General features: G+C 36.3%; 1 protein-coding gene across 1 annotated transcript; it reads right to left on the reverse strand.

Annotated features, from left to right (window-relative positions):
* Positions 1–795: 795 nt before the first annotated feature.
* On the reverse strand, positions 796–7,420 carry LOC128133623 (uncharacterized). The gene is made up of 4 exons (XM_052771133.1): positions 6,355–7,420; positions 6,002–6,090; positions 4,706–5,620; positions 796–975 (listed from the first exon to the last, which is right to left on the reverse strand). Exons 1-4 carry the CDS (start codon positions 7,418–7,420, stop codon positions 796–798), a joined length of 2,250 nt encoding a protein of 749 aa, XP_052627093.1.
* Positions 7,421–16,598: the final 9,178 nt, after the last annotated feature.

A 16,598-nucleotide genomic window follows, 5' to 3' on the forward strand; every position in this document is an offset into this window, starting at 1 on the left:
GTCTCCCCCTCAGCAGATACTTCGGTTGTCTTTGGTGCTTTGGAGCTCTCCCCCTTGAACTTTGAACCTTTGTTTGGAGAGCCAGTTGATGACGTAGCACCTTTAGGTTCACTTTCCATCTCTTTAGCAGCTTCGTGAATGACCTTTTTGAGATTATCGATTTTGTTATCTGCTGTTGTCGCCTCTGAATGAATTGCTTTCTCTGGTTCATCAAACAGCCAAATGTATTCCTCGAACAAGTTGGATATTGGAATCGAGACTTGTCCAGATTCTGGGAATATGTCACCAAGGTCACCTTCAGTCCTCCGAACCTTCTTCATATAATTGTCATCAAAGGTGACATAATAGGTCTCTTCAATTCTTTTGGAGAATTTATTCAACACTCTGTATGCTTTTGATGACAGAGAATAACCCATAAATATTCCCTCATCAGCTTTGACGTCAGACTTATTTCGGTTCTCTTTAGAGTTGAAAATAAAGCACCTTGAACCGAATATGTGGAAAAATTTGACATTAGGCTTCCTATTATTTAAGATCTCATATGGAGTACTTGAGAATATTTTGTTGAGCAAGGACCGATTCTGAGTGTAGCAAGCAGTGGCAATTGCATCAGCCTAGAAGTATAATGGTAGTTAGGCGAAACTAAGCATTGTTCTGGCAGCTTCACATAGAGAACGGTTTCGTCTTTCAACAATCCCATTCTGTTGTGAAGTATAAGGGGCCGAAAAGTTGTGAGTTATCCCCTTATCAGTCAGAAAGTCCTCAAAATCCTTGTTCTTGAATTCCAGACCATTGTCACTTCTGATGTTTCTCACTGTCTTCCTCAGCTTCACATAGAGGGTACATTTCTCCCTTACGTTCAGATTTCAGCAGAACCTTCTTGGATTGTTTTTCAATTATCTCAGGCCCCTCATCATCAAATGATACTGTCACACCCCCGAACCGGACGACGGAAACATCCAAGGGCTCTTGTGACTTAAATTGAATACCATCACAATGATTATACATGAATCATAACATCATTCATCACCATGCATTGAAATATTACAACTGATATTGTTTACATTCAGTACATTGTTTTAAACATTACAATTTCATAACATAAACCGTTCGATAAATAATCTAAGCAAAACACCATGACATAACTTGATACATATTCTTCGGTTTACCTGTTACCTGAGAATACAAGTTATTTTGAAAAACATCAACATATGAAATGTTGGTGAGTTCATAAGTAGTGTTATGGAAAAATGATTTTTGTGAAGTTTGAAAAACCCAGAAAATCCGATATTTTCTGAAAAGAGTATTTGTTTATAAAAAAGTGTGCAGATCCGTAAATATGCTTGTCGATTTTGAAAACATGTATAATTGTTGAACTTTGTATACATCACATAGGTAAAAGTGTTGAACTACCCGAGAAAACCCGATGTTTTCCCAATACATAAAATTACATGTCTTATTTATTGTTATACCGATACGACGATTGTTTTTGATTACCCAGGTGACATTGGATTAATTATGGGTTGTGAGTTGTTATAATCACGCATTAATGAAAATGACTAGTTTATAACTACCAATTACGAACGATCCTTTAGGCGTCGTCCGTACTACTCACTTAATCCAACCACCCTGACTTCTCATAGCCCCACAACCGAGGAGAAAGGAGGGTATGAAGCCCCCTTTATTTCCATAAGTCGTTCAAGGCTATCGGGAATGCGAAAGGCGCTTGGCCCGACTCACATTTGACTTCTCGACTTCATTAGCAGTACCAATGGACCCTTGGGGCCCAACAGCAGAATAGAGCTATTGAAAGTCCTTTTACATGGAATTAGGTCATAGAAGGCCCAATAACATGTAAGCGCATTCCCTTCGGGCCTAAAGATCATGTTATTGGGCTAGCAAGGCCCAACAAGCACGGTTTGAAACTTTCAAGCCCAAAGATTGAATATTGACTCCTCGTAGATTTCACGTGTTTATTGAAGTACTATTGTTTATTGATTTTTGATTTGTTATTGATTCGAGACCGAATCAATTCGTTTGGTAACGATATTGGCGTTGAAAGTGTATTTGTTATTACGTTTCGCCGGTAGTCGTGGTTCTCGTATTTTATCTTAAGGGATTTATTTGTTTAAAAGTAAGAGTTTACCTTTTCATGACCCTTCTTGGATAAAATTTACACTTTTAGTCCTTTATATAAAAGAATTTCCATTTTAGTCCTTAAACCATTTTTATTTTATTTTATGACACTTTAGTATCAAAACTTATTGAAAAGACATTTTCAACCCAAATTTACTTGATAAACAACTTAAGTCCTTCAAAAATGAAGTTTTCTCGGTTGGAACCCCCATTTTCGCAACCTTTAAAGTTTTGGCCCAAAATGGAAATTTTTTGCATTTTTGATCCTTTTTTAATTTGAAAAAAACATTTTTGACCTTTGAATTGGTTTTAATACACTTGTAATCCCCTGTTTTACATAAAGTTGCATTTCCATCCCCTCAATTTCAAAAATCTCGCAAATTGGGGCTTATTGGGCCGAAAAGCCCATTTTAGCCCATTATGTTCAAAATTTACATTTTAAGCCCCTCAAAAATGTTGATATTCAGAAAAATTATATTAGAAACTGTTTGGACCCTTTTCAACCTCCAGAAATTATCATTTGTCGTTTTGGGCCCTTAGTTTTGTATTTTTGACAATTTAAGCCCAAAAATGGATTTTATGTCCAAATATGTTCATCCTAATCAAATGAACTATTTTTCTTGACTTAATTAGTGTAAAATGGTGTAAGTTATGTTTATTTCATTCCTCATGTTATAGATCTCAGTTTTTAGGTACTTTTTGGCTAACATAATCATCACAAAACACATAAAATCATACATACAAGCATAAAAATCACACAACACATACATTTACTCATAGATCTACACATTTGCTTGTATTCTCCCCCATAAAAACTCATAAAAACTGAAAGAAAGGGGGTATGAAGCTCACCTTGAGTTGTAGTTTCGGTTTTGAAGAAGATTGGAAGGAGTTTGATGTTGTTTTCGGCCCTAACAAGCCTTCCTTTGATGATTTCGAACTTAGAGGGTTTCTAAGAGAGTGATCATGATTTTGCATGGATTAGAAAGAGATTTTTGATGAAACAAAGAACCTAGATCATAGATCCAAGCATGATCTTACCTTAGATGAAGAATTTGTGGAAATATCTTCTTGAAAAACCTTCTAAATTTCGAGAACTTGATGAAGAGTAGAGGGAGTTTCCTTGAGAGATTTGTGAGAGAAATGTGTGTGTGTGTGTGTGTGCTTGGAATCGGCCAAGAGCAAGAGAGAGAGGAGAGAAGAGTGATTTTTGAAGTGAGTTGCATGAAAACATGAGATGGCATGGATGTTTGAAGTGTAATAACCTAGATATCTTCCATGCAAAGATGAGGTGTCATGCAAAAGTCAACTTCTTCTTCTCCTTTTGGGCTTGGCCGAGAATTAGAGAGGAAGAGAAAAGAATTCGGGCCTTGTATGCTTAAGCCTTTTTCATGGTTATGTTGAGTGATGTTTGGTCCAAATAATCATAAATGTGAGTCTTATGACCTATTAGGGCTAAATTAGATTAATTATGGTCCAAAATGGTTCATATAATTAATTTATTTCATTCTAGGCCCAATATGGCCCAAAATATTGAAATAAATGGAAGTGGGTCCAATTAGAGCCCATTTAAGAGTTCTAAGCCCAAGATGGTCAAATTGGAAGCTTATTGGTCCATTGGGCCCAATAAGGAAGTCCTAGTCCAAAATGGACTTAAACAAGAACTTCTAGGGTTTCCAATTGCTTATTGACTACTTGAAATGCTTGCATGGGGTGTTTGATTGAAATTTTGTTGTCGTAGAGTATGCATCATACATGCTCTTATGTCTTTGATTCATAATTTGACTTAAGTGTTGTACTTACAAGGCACAAAAATTTCTAGTTGTGACAGATACCTTCAAACCTGTGCTCACAACTAATTGTGACACGCTGATGAGGTTATGTTGCAATCCTTCTACATACGCCACTTTCCTAATCGAGAAGTCTCCATTGGTTATCATGCCATATCCCTTGATTGTTCCATAGGAATTGTTTCCATACTTTACACACCCACCATCTTTCAGGGACCGAAACTCCCTCAACTCTTCCTTCCTTCTTGTCATGTGACGTGAGCAACCACTATCTATGTACCATTCATCATCAAACTGCTCGTCACTGATTACCTGCAAATTTAAGCAGATTTAGGAACCCAAATTTTCTTGGGTCCTGGTGAGTCTTTCACAGAAAAAGGAATTACAATAGAAATATCAACCAAATAAGTTCGTTTAATGAGAGTGGTTTGATCTTTTCTTTTAATTGTATATACCTTAATTTTGGTTTTATCTTGTTTAAATTTGAATTCGTTGGTTAGGTTGTTTGATGGCGTGTGGCTCCTAGGATTAGTTGATGATTGCTTGTTATGGATCCTAGTATCAGAAGTTAGCTTTCCTTTTCCTCTAATATTTGTTTTGAGATTTGCTTTGCCTTGAGGTTTGTTGTAACAGAAATTTGACTGAGGACCGAAACTAGGTTTAGAACTAGTAGGGGGACCGAAAGATGACTTAGAACCGAAGCTAGTCTGCGGACCAAAACATGACTTTCGGTTCTTAGACTTGGAATAGTAAGAACTTGGGCTGAAATTTTCTTTTACTATTTCCTTTCCGTTGTCCTTTGAGATTTTCTTGGGAGGAACATAGTTGAAATTTTGTGAATTCCAGTAACTCTTTTGCTCATTTAGATTCTTTGCATATCTTTGATTTCTTAAGCGTTTTTTCTCAGCCAGTTGCTTCTGTGATTTGTGCATGTTGAAGCTTTCCTTTTGCTTGTCTCTTTGAGTTTCAGCTGTTTTGACTCGTGCTTTCGGTTCTTCTTTCGGTTCTATTGGAATATCTTTGGTTTCAATCGTGCTTGGTTTGTCAGAACTTGAGGGTTTATTTAAGGGTTCAGCTACGTATCTTCCTTTAACTCTCCAAGAGGTCTGCTCAGATAAGCCTATTGTTTCGTCTGCATTATCTATAGGAGCTGACCAGAAAAAATCTTCGCACCCTTCTGCATTGTCTTTTTCCACCAAGACTCTTAGTTCTGCTGTTTGTCTAGGAGTAACTCCTTTAGCTGCATATACCTGATTCGGCACAGTTTGAACCTTTTGAAAAACCACAAATTTTTCTTTGAGTTTCTTTTCCTTATGCGTTGCTAGACGAGCAAATTCCACCGAATTTTCTGAGATTAGTGGTTTCTCATTCCCGGTTTCGCTCTTCATAAACTCAGAGCAATCAACTACATCATCGACATATATCTCACTCATCTCATTTTCTTCATCAAATTCAGACATATTTTCTAAGTTTATTTTATTTTCAGAAGCTAGTTTGGCATTAGATTGGTCAAATGAGTGAATTGTGTCCGACTTAATTTTCAACCTATCATTTTCATCTAAAATGTCTTTTAACATACATTTGTGTTCCTTTGAATCAATGAAGGTTTCTATTTTGTCCAGACCAATTTTGTATGATACGGACGTCTCTTCGGATGATACTTCTGATTCACATTCTGCTATTATCTCGTCTTCCTTAAATTCAAGAAATGGCAAAATCATCTTATGAATTTTCTTTCCTATCTCACAACTTAAATGCAATTGAGCTATATTAGTATATAAATGCTTAGCAATTAAACAGAAAACATTTCTTTGTTTTAAAAACTTTAAATTGTCTCTTTGCAAATAAATGCTTTCATCCCTAGCTATAACTAACTTCGCTTCCTTCAGCTCAATCCACATTCTTCTTTCCTCACCTTTTGAAGACACCCTGCTGAGTTGGTCAGTTAGGTTAGAATTCGCTAAGCGAGTTTGCTTGAGGCTACTACTTAGGTTAGAAAATTTAAAGTTTAATTCAGTTAATTCTTCTTCATAATCTGTTGTTGGAATTTTAAGAGATTCAAGAATAGATTGTACCTTTTTGATCAGCCGATTGCAGTCGTTGATCTTCTCACTTACTGGCTTGGCTGCAAAACACTTGTTCTTGGTCAGGTTTAGTTCCTTATCTGCACTTTCGGTTGATGGGCCAACAGTGACAATTAAACACTTTCCAGACGAACCTCCTTCCTTTGTCACATAAGCCTTTCCATGAGTGGGCCTTCTAACCTCTTCATCTTCAGAGTCGGTTGACCACACTTCTACGCCACCGAACTCATCTTCCCCAGCATTCTCCTGGACAATCAAGGCATTCATTGAGCTGTTAGTCACCTTCTTCTTCTTCTTCTTGATTTCTTCTAACTTGCGCATATAGTACGCCTCATCATCTTCACCCTCTTTCTTCTCAGCCATTTTCCTTAACATGCAATATTTGGCAAAATGGTTCTTGCCGTGATAGTAATTGCAGTCATATCCAGAGTCTCCTGCAAGCTTGATCTCCTTCTTTTCATCATCCTTTTGAGAGGAGTTCTTCGCTTCTTCTTTAACCTTCTCAGAGCTATAACTTCCCTGCCAGTTTTGGTTCTTGTTGACTGGAATTTTTCTTCTTGCAAACTTCTTCGGATTGGATATCATCAAAGCATATTCCTCACTAGTCTGATCACACTCAGATATGTCAGTCTCTTCTTCATCTTCTGGGATACTTTTTCCTTTTGAGACAAGAGCCAGAGATCCCATACCAAAAATTACTTTTGCTTCTTTGGTTACCACGCTTTCATGGGACTTGAGTATTCCCACCAGTTTCGCTAGAGAGTAGGATTTGAACTGTTCATGTGCTTTCACAGTTGATACTACGACCATCCATTCTGGTCTCAACCCATTCATAAAAGTTACTTTCTGATCGATCAATTTCCTCTCTATTCCATGCTTGATTATCTTACTTAGGAGATGATTGAACCGATTGAAAGTCTGTATGAGTTTTTCCTCTGGTTTCTGTTCGAAAGCTCCAAATTCAGACAACAACAAGGTTTGTATGGAGTGTTCCGAATCTTCATCGGTCGAATAGAGCTCCTTCAATCTATCCCAGATTTCTTTGGCTGTTGTGCACGAACCAACCAACCGAAAGGTGTTAGACTGCAAGGCGAATCTGATCATCCTCATGGACTTTACATTACAAAGCAATTTATCTTTCTCGTCCTGCGACATCTTGTCTACGTCCGCCACCAGCTTGTTGTACTCCTTTTGGGACTTGACAGTTGTGTTCGATCCTGAGTGAATAAATGGCCCAAGCATGATAGCTTCCCAGATGTGATAGCCATTGTCTTCAGAACCAACTACGTAGTGTTCGAAGTGATGAGCCCATACTTCATAGTCTTGAGTGTAGAGTATGGGTATTCTGGTTGTTGACCCAATGCTGTTTGAGATGTTGATGGGGTTTGTTTGCGAATCTTCGTGAGACATGGTGAGCTAATAGAATCAAACCTGTAAACTTGAGATTAGGGTTTTATCAGAAATTGAGTTACCGTCGATATGAAGAAGACGACTTCGATTTATACGATAAAAGCAGAAACCCTAAAGTATTTTGAATACAGAAGGAATGTGTATTGATCACACAATCTCCTGCTCTGATACCAATTGTTAGAGCAAAGATCTATTACGATTGTTTGATTCTATGTAAGTTAATAAATAAGGACGTAATAAAGAACACAAGAATAGAGCTGAATATGTCGAATGATTAATGCTTTAACACCTCATAAGAGCTCGATAAAGAACTTCGACTGTAGAGGTGTTTAGGGTTTACAATATTGAACGTAAAAATCAACTCCTTATCATTCATACATGCATGCATTGTGACAACCCGAAATTTCCATTCTGAAAGAACCATATCAAGACAATAGAGCTTAGAACAGTTTCAGTGAAATTCCAGACTTTAGGTATAAGTTTGGCAGTTTCTCAGGATTTACACTTAAGGAGATATCAGGAGAGTGGTTGCACTAGGGTTTTGTGCAACACTGTTATTCCAACACTCTGTAATATTAGAAATCATTTCAGGAATAAAAATAATTTCTGCCAAAAATATCTCAGGACTATAAATAGAATTCTGAACCAAATTCATTCATTATTCGCATTTCCAACTAGAGAAAAGCCATTTTCTCTCTCATGGATCTACGGGGTTTCATCCCAAATCGTGAGTACCCCTCTCTAGTAGTGTTATATAGCTTTAAATGTGTTCATAACATAGATTACATTGCTAAATCACTAGATTTAGGAGTTTACTCCCCAAGGTGTTCTTGGGCGGTAAACTCCCGAAAACAATGCCTAGCCTTTCCCCCGAGATATACTACTGCCTTGGACTTATATAAGAGTGTATTAGGGACAAGAAAACATCAAAGAACCACCCATGTTTGGGAGTTCACGGCCCAAGATGATCTAGGACCGTGAACTCCAAAATCATGCACAAAAGGGTGCTTTTAAGGCACCTAAAGCATTGGACATTTACTAGGAATTGTTCCCACTTAAATCAAGGACCAAAACACATCAAAATCACCTTCCAAAGTGAGTTTACGGCCAATACATGGTTCTTGGGCCGTAAACATGAAAGAAGGGCACCAAAGTGTGCCTAATGCCTTCATATGCTTTAGGTAAAAGTCTAGAACCTATCCTACATATGCAAAAGACTTGAAAGCAACAAAAACACCATTACAAGGGAGTTTACGGCCATAAACGCCAAAGGAAATGGCCTTGGGGCCGTAAACTCCTCTAAGGAGTGTTTCTAGGCCTTAAACCCTTCCAAGAATTTAACCACCAAGTTGGAATAATCCTAGGAATCATTTGGAACTTCAAAACACACAATACACCCATGGTTGGGAGTTTACGGCCGTAAACTCCTTAATGGAGTGTTTCTAGACCTTAAACCCCTCCAAGGATTTAACCACCAAGTTGGAATAATCCTAGGAATCATTTGGAACTTCAAAACACACAAAACACCCATGGTTGGGAGTTTACGGTCGTAAAATCAAGAGTTTACAACCGTAAACTCCATGTGTGATGGTATAAGGAGAGTAAACTCATATATAGGGTCCTTTGGAACCCTAAACCCATGTACCTTGTCCCACAATAGTTTAGATGCAACCCTTAGGGCTTATAACACTTATATAAAGTGTTTAACATGTTCTAGGATGTCTTAGCTTTATCAATTAGTATCTTAAGACTAACTGAGTGCATATATGTGTGATTATATGTTCATTAGGATCGTAGTGTGTGTACAAGTCCTCACTTAACGCCTAACAATCCTACACCGTCCAGTTCATCTAAACTACCAACTACAGGTGAGTTCATACCCCTTAATCAATGTTTTAAACGATTTTAAACGTTTTAACGGGGGCGAATACAAGTAGAAAACAATATGTTATTAAATCAATCTTATGTATTTTATAACTGTGTTTTCACTCAGTAGATTTCACATATTTCAAAAGGTGACACATGAAGTGGTTTTCTATCTTAAAATACGTTGATAACAAAAGTATTAGTTTTGAAATGTTTATTAAAATGACATCAAGTCATTCTTAATTATCGTTCAAAACACCTAGATATCTTGCAAAACCATTATTTTACCTTCTTGAATCAAACTATACTTATGCGCATATGTTCATATATATGTTAGAGATTATAGTTTTCACCCTTCATTTAGTTTCCAATACTCTTGGGTAGCAAGAGTGCATAAACCTACGTAAACAACCAATTACCTTTCAGTTAACCATCATAAGGATAGTTAGAAGATATCAAACATTATTACTACTACAAGGAATCACACAAGAGTCAGTTCATTCATGAGTCTATACCAATACCTTACAGGATACATGAGTACACTTACTCAGGATTACATGATACATGAATATGTTTACATATACTTACCTGTTACATGAACACACTTACATGAATACCATACAGGAACACTGTTACTTAGGTGCATTATCCTGTATTTACTTACCTGGATACTTGTACTTAGAACTACGAGGATGATTTATTAGTACTTACTGTGTAAATTATCTTTCCTATCCAGTTCAATGGGATAATTCGGCGGGACTTACCATTCCGAACCCCACTGATTAGCACCAGTGGTCGATGAATGTCTACGGATGTCTAAGGTTGTTACTTATTTAGTAGTCAGTGACGAGACTAACCATCCCTCTCTCCAACTGTTGCAACAGTGGATGAGATGTGAATCTTCGGAGGATCATTAGGTTAAAGATCAGTATTAGGAGATCGATATCGGGACTAACCCTCCCTTCACCCTGCTGTCACTACAGAGGATGAGGGAACACTCTTCGGATGTTCATAGGGTCTATCTTTCACTTCGGCGATGTCGTGTTTGTCCTGGTAACCCAAGATAATAACACTTACATGATTATATTTTTCCTGTTTACTTTATTTTGTGATATATTCACATAAACGATGAGTTAGACTAAGTACTCTTAGTACTAGTCAATAGAAAGGAAAAACTATCATTTTACTTACAGAACATTAGGGTCTTGGTAGAAGACTATCATATCATTTTCCTATTTTACTTTATTTTATGATATATTCACGTAAACGATGAGTTAGACTAAGTACTCTTAGTACTAGTCGATAGAAAGGAAAAACTATCATTTTACTTACAGAACATTAGGGTCTTGGTAGAATACTATCATATCATTTTCCTATTTTACTTTATTTTGTGATATATTCACACAAACAATGAGTTAGACTAAGTACTCTTAGTACTAGTCGATAGAAAGGAAATACTATCATTTTACTTACAAAACGTTTAGGTCTTGGTAGAAGACTATCATATCATTTTCCTATTTTACTTATTTTGTGATATATTCACATAAACGATGAGTTAGACTAAGTACTCTTAGTACTAGTCAATAGAAAGGAAAACCTATCATTTTACTTTGTCATAACAAAACATTCGGGTCTTGGTAGAAGTCCACATTTCATACTTATATCAACTGTTCTATTTAAGGATTTATACTACATTCTTAACAACATTCCAAAACAGGACAATAACACATAAATACTTATGAATTCACCAGCTTTAAAGCTAATACTCGCTTTCAAAATTACTTGTATTCTCGAGTCATCAGTTAGACAGGTGCGATGGCCATGTTTTTGAGAAGATGGAGCACAGACAAGACTTGCCTTATGTTGATTATTCATTTTATTGTCGTACATTATGAAAGAACACACATGTATTAAAACTCTACTTATAATGCAATGGATGATGTTGTTGCTTGTTTATTATATTACACTGTTGTGATACTGTACATGACGTCCGCCACCCCTGAACGTTTCCGCTGTTCGTGGTTTTGGGGTGTGACATGCATATTTATAGTAAAACCCTAATAGCTAATCTAGATAATCACTGACCTAATCTATATAATCACGGATGGACAGGCCCAATCCGGATAGAAAACTTAAGGCCCAAGACGCAAGACAAACGGACTCAACACACCTTATAGACTGGCTTCGTGAATGAGGCCTACTAACGGTAAAACTAGCATTTTAATCATATATATATATATATATATATATATATATATATATATATATTAAACTTGTAATAATATATTAGTATAGTGTTGAATTTTAAACTTGTAAAATTCTAGGGTTTGAAATTTAAATTATTCAAATTAAACTTTTAATCCCGAAACATAAATTTCAAAACTTGAGGACAAGTTTTAAACTTTTCAAGACATAAGGATCAAATAGAAAATAATATAAATCAACTAATTAGCTTATCTCAATTTGATCTTATTCAATATTACTTGCAAGACAATTCACCAATTCAATTCAAATAATCAATTATTATCATATAAGGAAATTATTATTCAACTAATTGGTAATTATCTTTTGTTTAGACAAGAATATACTCATATATTTGATCAAAATCGGATTTTAATGACCCAAAACAGTTAAGGCAAGTATCCTCAAGTAAAACAGCAAGAAATCCCGAAACTACCTCCTTCTGACGCTCGAACTCGCCGAGTTCCACTATGGATTCGCTGAGTTGGAGCTACTCGCCGAGTCCACAGTGGAACTGGCCGAGTTCATCAAGCAGAATCACAAAAATCGAAATTTTCAAGCAACAAGCAATCAACCAATGCATCAATTCAATAGAAATCAATCAAAGCTCTGATACCACTGATGGGTTTGAGCCATAAGAACTTTCCTATGTGCACATGCAAACCCTAATTCTTGGATCTAGGTTTCTCTAATTGAACATGCATTGTATCCAAGACTTACAATACTAGATCTAATGAAAACAATTGAGTATAATCATATGAAATCGGATCTAGAACAATACCTTGGATTACTTGCTTGATACTTCTTCTTCTTGGAGCTTAGAGTCACAATTGTCACTCCTCTAATGGCTTACAAACACCAACTAGCAAGAGAATGATCTTGAGAGAGAGAGAGAGAGAGAGAGAAGGGTGAGAAATCGGCTCTAGGGTTCCTTTCCTTGCATGAGTGCCGATTTCCCTCACCCAAGGGATCTATTTATACTTTGAGTTATTTGGGTTTCACCTTTAACCCTAATTGAATAACTTACGCCCTAAGCAATCCAAGATGCTCCTAGATACTAGGCTTGGACGATTTTATGATCTCCTAACCCTAAAATTCGTCCACCCATATATCCATAAGGATACATAGCCCAAAACAAAATTATCACACATTTGACAGTTTATGCCCCTTTATTCAATTAACCTCTTTAAGTCACCAAATTAATTCTCAATTAATATATGACTTATATTAATCAAATAACATTATTATTCCATTAATATATTATTCTCATAATATATTAACAATAATATCCCTTATCTCTTAACAAATCATCCTGTCAAGTTGCTATGGTGAAGGCAAGCCAAAAGGACCATGCACAACCAGGTCAAGTACTTACCAAATATAGTTATAGCCTTAGACACTAATCCAACAGTCTCCCACTTGGATAAGTCTAGTAACTATATATGCACAAACAATCCGATTAGCAATCGTAGCTCTCAAAGACACTGTCAAACTCTGATCTTATAAGTATCCTGTCCTTTAGAACTCTTCCCTTTTCTCCAAATTTTCGAGCATTGGTGTGTGACTTCAAGGAGTTTACCAATTAAAATCATCATTCTTGGTAAGTCTTTACTTGAATCCATGGCTTAACTTCTATATTTCATCAAACATCTCATCTTAACTCATGCAAATTCATTATCTAACTCCCTAGAACCATCTAAGTTCTAAAACTTCCTCAAGAAGTTGCTAGGGCCGAAATCTTCTCTCAAATCTTCATCAAAACCAAATTTAAACCTCAAGGTGAGTTCATACCCCTCTATTTTCGGTTTTCATATGTTTTATGGGGGAGAATACAAGTAAAATGTGTAGATCTATGTGTATGTGTGTGCTATGTGTGATTTCATGTGTATATGTGGTAAATATGTTCCAAATATGAAAGATATTTCGAAATCTATTGTTCATAAGGGAAAAATATGTGATCTAGGGTGTATTACACATAACTAGTTAAGAAAAATCTACCATATAAGGGTTAAAATAAACATGATACAACATAAGACTCATTATTGGGTTATTTTTGTCAAATAAGCAAAAGTTTGGGGAAAGATTGTCATTCACGGTTTCTTAAGGACTAAAAGAGTCAAATCAGTAAAAATAGATGTTTTTGTGGATATCATACTCTTTTAAGGGCTAGAAGTGTAAATTTTAGCTTAATGGGCCAAATTTTGGGCTTTTCGGCCCATTAAGCCATAACTTGCGAAAATTTCAACTTTCAACGGAGTGAAATGATAAACTTCTCAAAACAGGGGGTAAAAAGGGTAAAAAAACTATTTCAGGGGTTAAAATGATGTATTTTCCAAACAAGGATAAAAAATGTAAACTTTTTGGATTTTGGGCCAAAATTGTAAAAGTTGCAAAAGTTTGAGGTTTAATCGAAAAAATACTTTTCTGGAAGGGCTGAAACTGCCAAAGAGTATGTTTTGAGCTAAAAATATCACTTGGACAAGTCTTTGGGTGAAAAGTTTCAAGAAAATGGTTTAAGGGCTTAAAATGTCTTTTTTTATACAAAGGACTAAAATTGTCAATTTTACCAAAGAAGGGCTGAAAGGGGTTCAAACAAAGATTTTTGAGTCAATTATTTTATTTTTAAGATATTTGAGTTAAAATAAAAATACCAAACTACCATTCATGAAAATGGAAAGATGAAAATACGTATAATTCCAAACATCGTTAAAAATAACCGACCGGCCTTGTTCCGGTGTGAAATTAACAATCACCCAATCAAACTTTCCAACAATTAAACTACACCTAAAACAAGTAAACATTCAAATCTTTGGGCTTGAAAGTTCTAATCATCCATGTTGGGCCTTTGTGACCCATTAACATGATTTTTGGGCCCAAGGGATAATAATAAATGGTATTGGGCCTTCTATAACCAATTTCACATTTAAGGGACCCTCAATGGCTTTTAAGTGCTATTGGGCCTTAGTGGCCCATTAGCAATTCTATTAAGGTCCAAGTAAATCAAATCCGAAATGGGCCAGCTTGTCCTTCGTATAACCAATAGCCATAAATGATACGCAGGAATAGTAGGATCTTGTAATCCTCTTCTCCTTGTTTATTAGGCCTATCGTCAATCCAAGTAAACAAATACGGGTCGATAATCAACAGTAATCAAAGACAATTGGGATTTAGTGAGTAATAACGGGTCGCACCAACGTGTGTCGGTCGTTGTCTGTAGTTATAATCAAATTCTCATGGAGGGAGAGCGAGAGTTTGTGTATAGATCTATACAGGGGTGACTCCCCCACACCTCAGCTGTTCGCTACAGTTAGACTCGGCCAGTCTAGGGTGACAAAATCTGAAGATTAATTCCGGCGTTCTTCAGAGCGCCAAGACAGAAGAACTAGTCATTATCATGCATAGTTATAACGACTCACATAAATAAATCCAATACTAATCGAGTAATCAAGGAAAATCAAAATCATTCACGTGATCGGATAACAATTCGAACAGTTATATGATATATATATATATATATATATATATATATATATATATATATATATATATATATATATATATATATATATATATATATATATATATATATATGGAAAACATCGGGGTTTCCGGGGAAGTTCAACATTTTTCACTGGTACTTTTAATACAAAGCTTTTCAATTATACACGTTCTGAAATCATCATGCATATATTTATGGATCTTCACACTTTCATATAAACAATGGACTCTTCAGAAAATATCGGATTTTCTAGGTTGTTTCCTTACAAAGTACACAAAACATTTTCATATCAAACCTGCTTATGAACTCACCAACATTCCATATGTTGACCGTTTTCAAAATAACTTGTATTCTCTGGTAACCGGTAAGCTGAGGAGTAGTACCAAGTATGTTAGGGTGTTGTGCTTTTGAAAACTATCAAACAATTTATGTTACGGATTTGTAATGTTAAAACAATGTACTTGATGTGAACAAAGTCAGTTGTAATATATTGATGCATGGTGATGTTTATGTTGTGATTCATGTATATTCATTGTGATGATATTCAAATTTAGTCACGTGAGCCCTTGGACGTTTCCACCGTATGGTTCGGGGGTGTGACAGGTTGGTATCAGAGCATTGTTTATAGTGAACTAGCATATCTAACCACACATTGATATGCAACTATAAACCAAAGTGGGACAAAAACAACTCTGAACAAAACGAATAAAACACAACGATAAAACACCCCTACTTGTACGATATAGGAAAAATAACATAATACCAAATCAAATAAGATGATGCTGGCATCTCGGTTAAGTCGGTACTTTTCATAGTAGTATTCAAGGGTGAATGTAGGCTGATCAACTACATTTCCTCCGAGGTACAACTATCACATGTCCCAAGGAAATCGTCAAGGTCGGTAAACCTAAAAAAAACATACCCCTTTATTACCAAGAAGAGAACATCAACTCAAATTATACAATAATTACAACGTCTTAGGAGTAATGATAGTACCTTCTCTTATCCACCATGGAAGGAGAGCACCAGGGCATTCAGTTTCATCAGGTCTTAGTGGCCCACAGAATAAATCAAGGACCTACCAAGACATGCTCCTACAAAGATTTCACCAATGCCAAGCCACGAACCTTTAATGGCACTGGGGGAATGATAACCCTGAAAAGATGGATTGAGAAGGTGAATCGGTGTTCGAGATATGTGAGTGACCCGAGGAGGTGAAGGTGAAGTTTGCTGCATGCACGTTCGTTGATCAAGCTCTCACCTGGTGGAACAGACATGTAGAAGCCATGACTCTCCCTGTAGCCAACTCTATGCCTTGGGAGGAGTTGAAAGAAATGTTGATGGCCGAGTACTGCCCGCGAGGCGAAATTCAGAAGATGAAACAGGAATTGTGGAATCTCACCGTCCGAAATTCCGACATTGATGCATACATAGCAAGGTTTAGCGAACTGTCTCTGTTGTGCCCTGGCATGATTATTTTGGAGGGGAAAGAAAATTGAACGATTCATCTGGGGATTAACCTCTCCAATCCAAGGAAATGTGATAGCTACAAATCCTGAAACCTTCGACAGT

This window comes from Lactuca sativa, chromosome 4, assembly GCF_002870075.4.
Source record: "Lactuca sativa cultivar Salinas chromosome 4, Lsat_Salinas_v11, whole genome shotgun sequence".
Classification (NCBI taxonomy): Eukaryota; Viridiplantae; Streptophyta; class Magnoliopsida; order Asterales; family Asteraceae; genus Lactuca; species Lactuca sativa.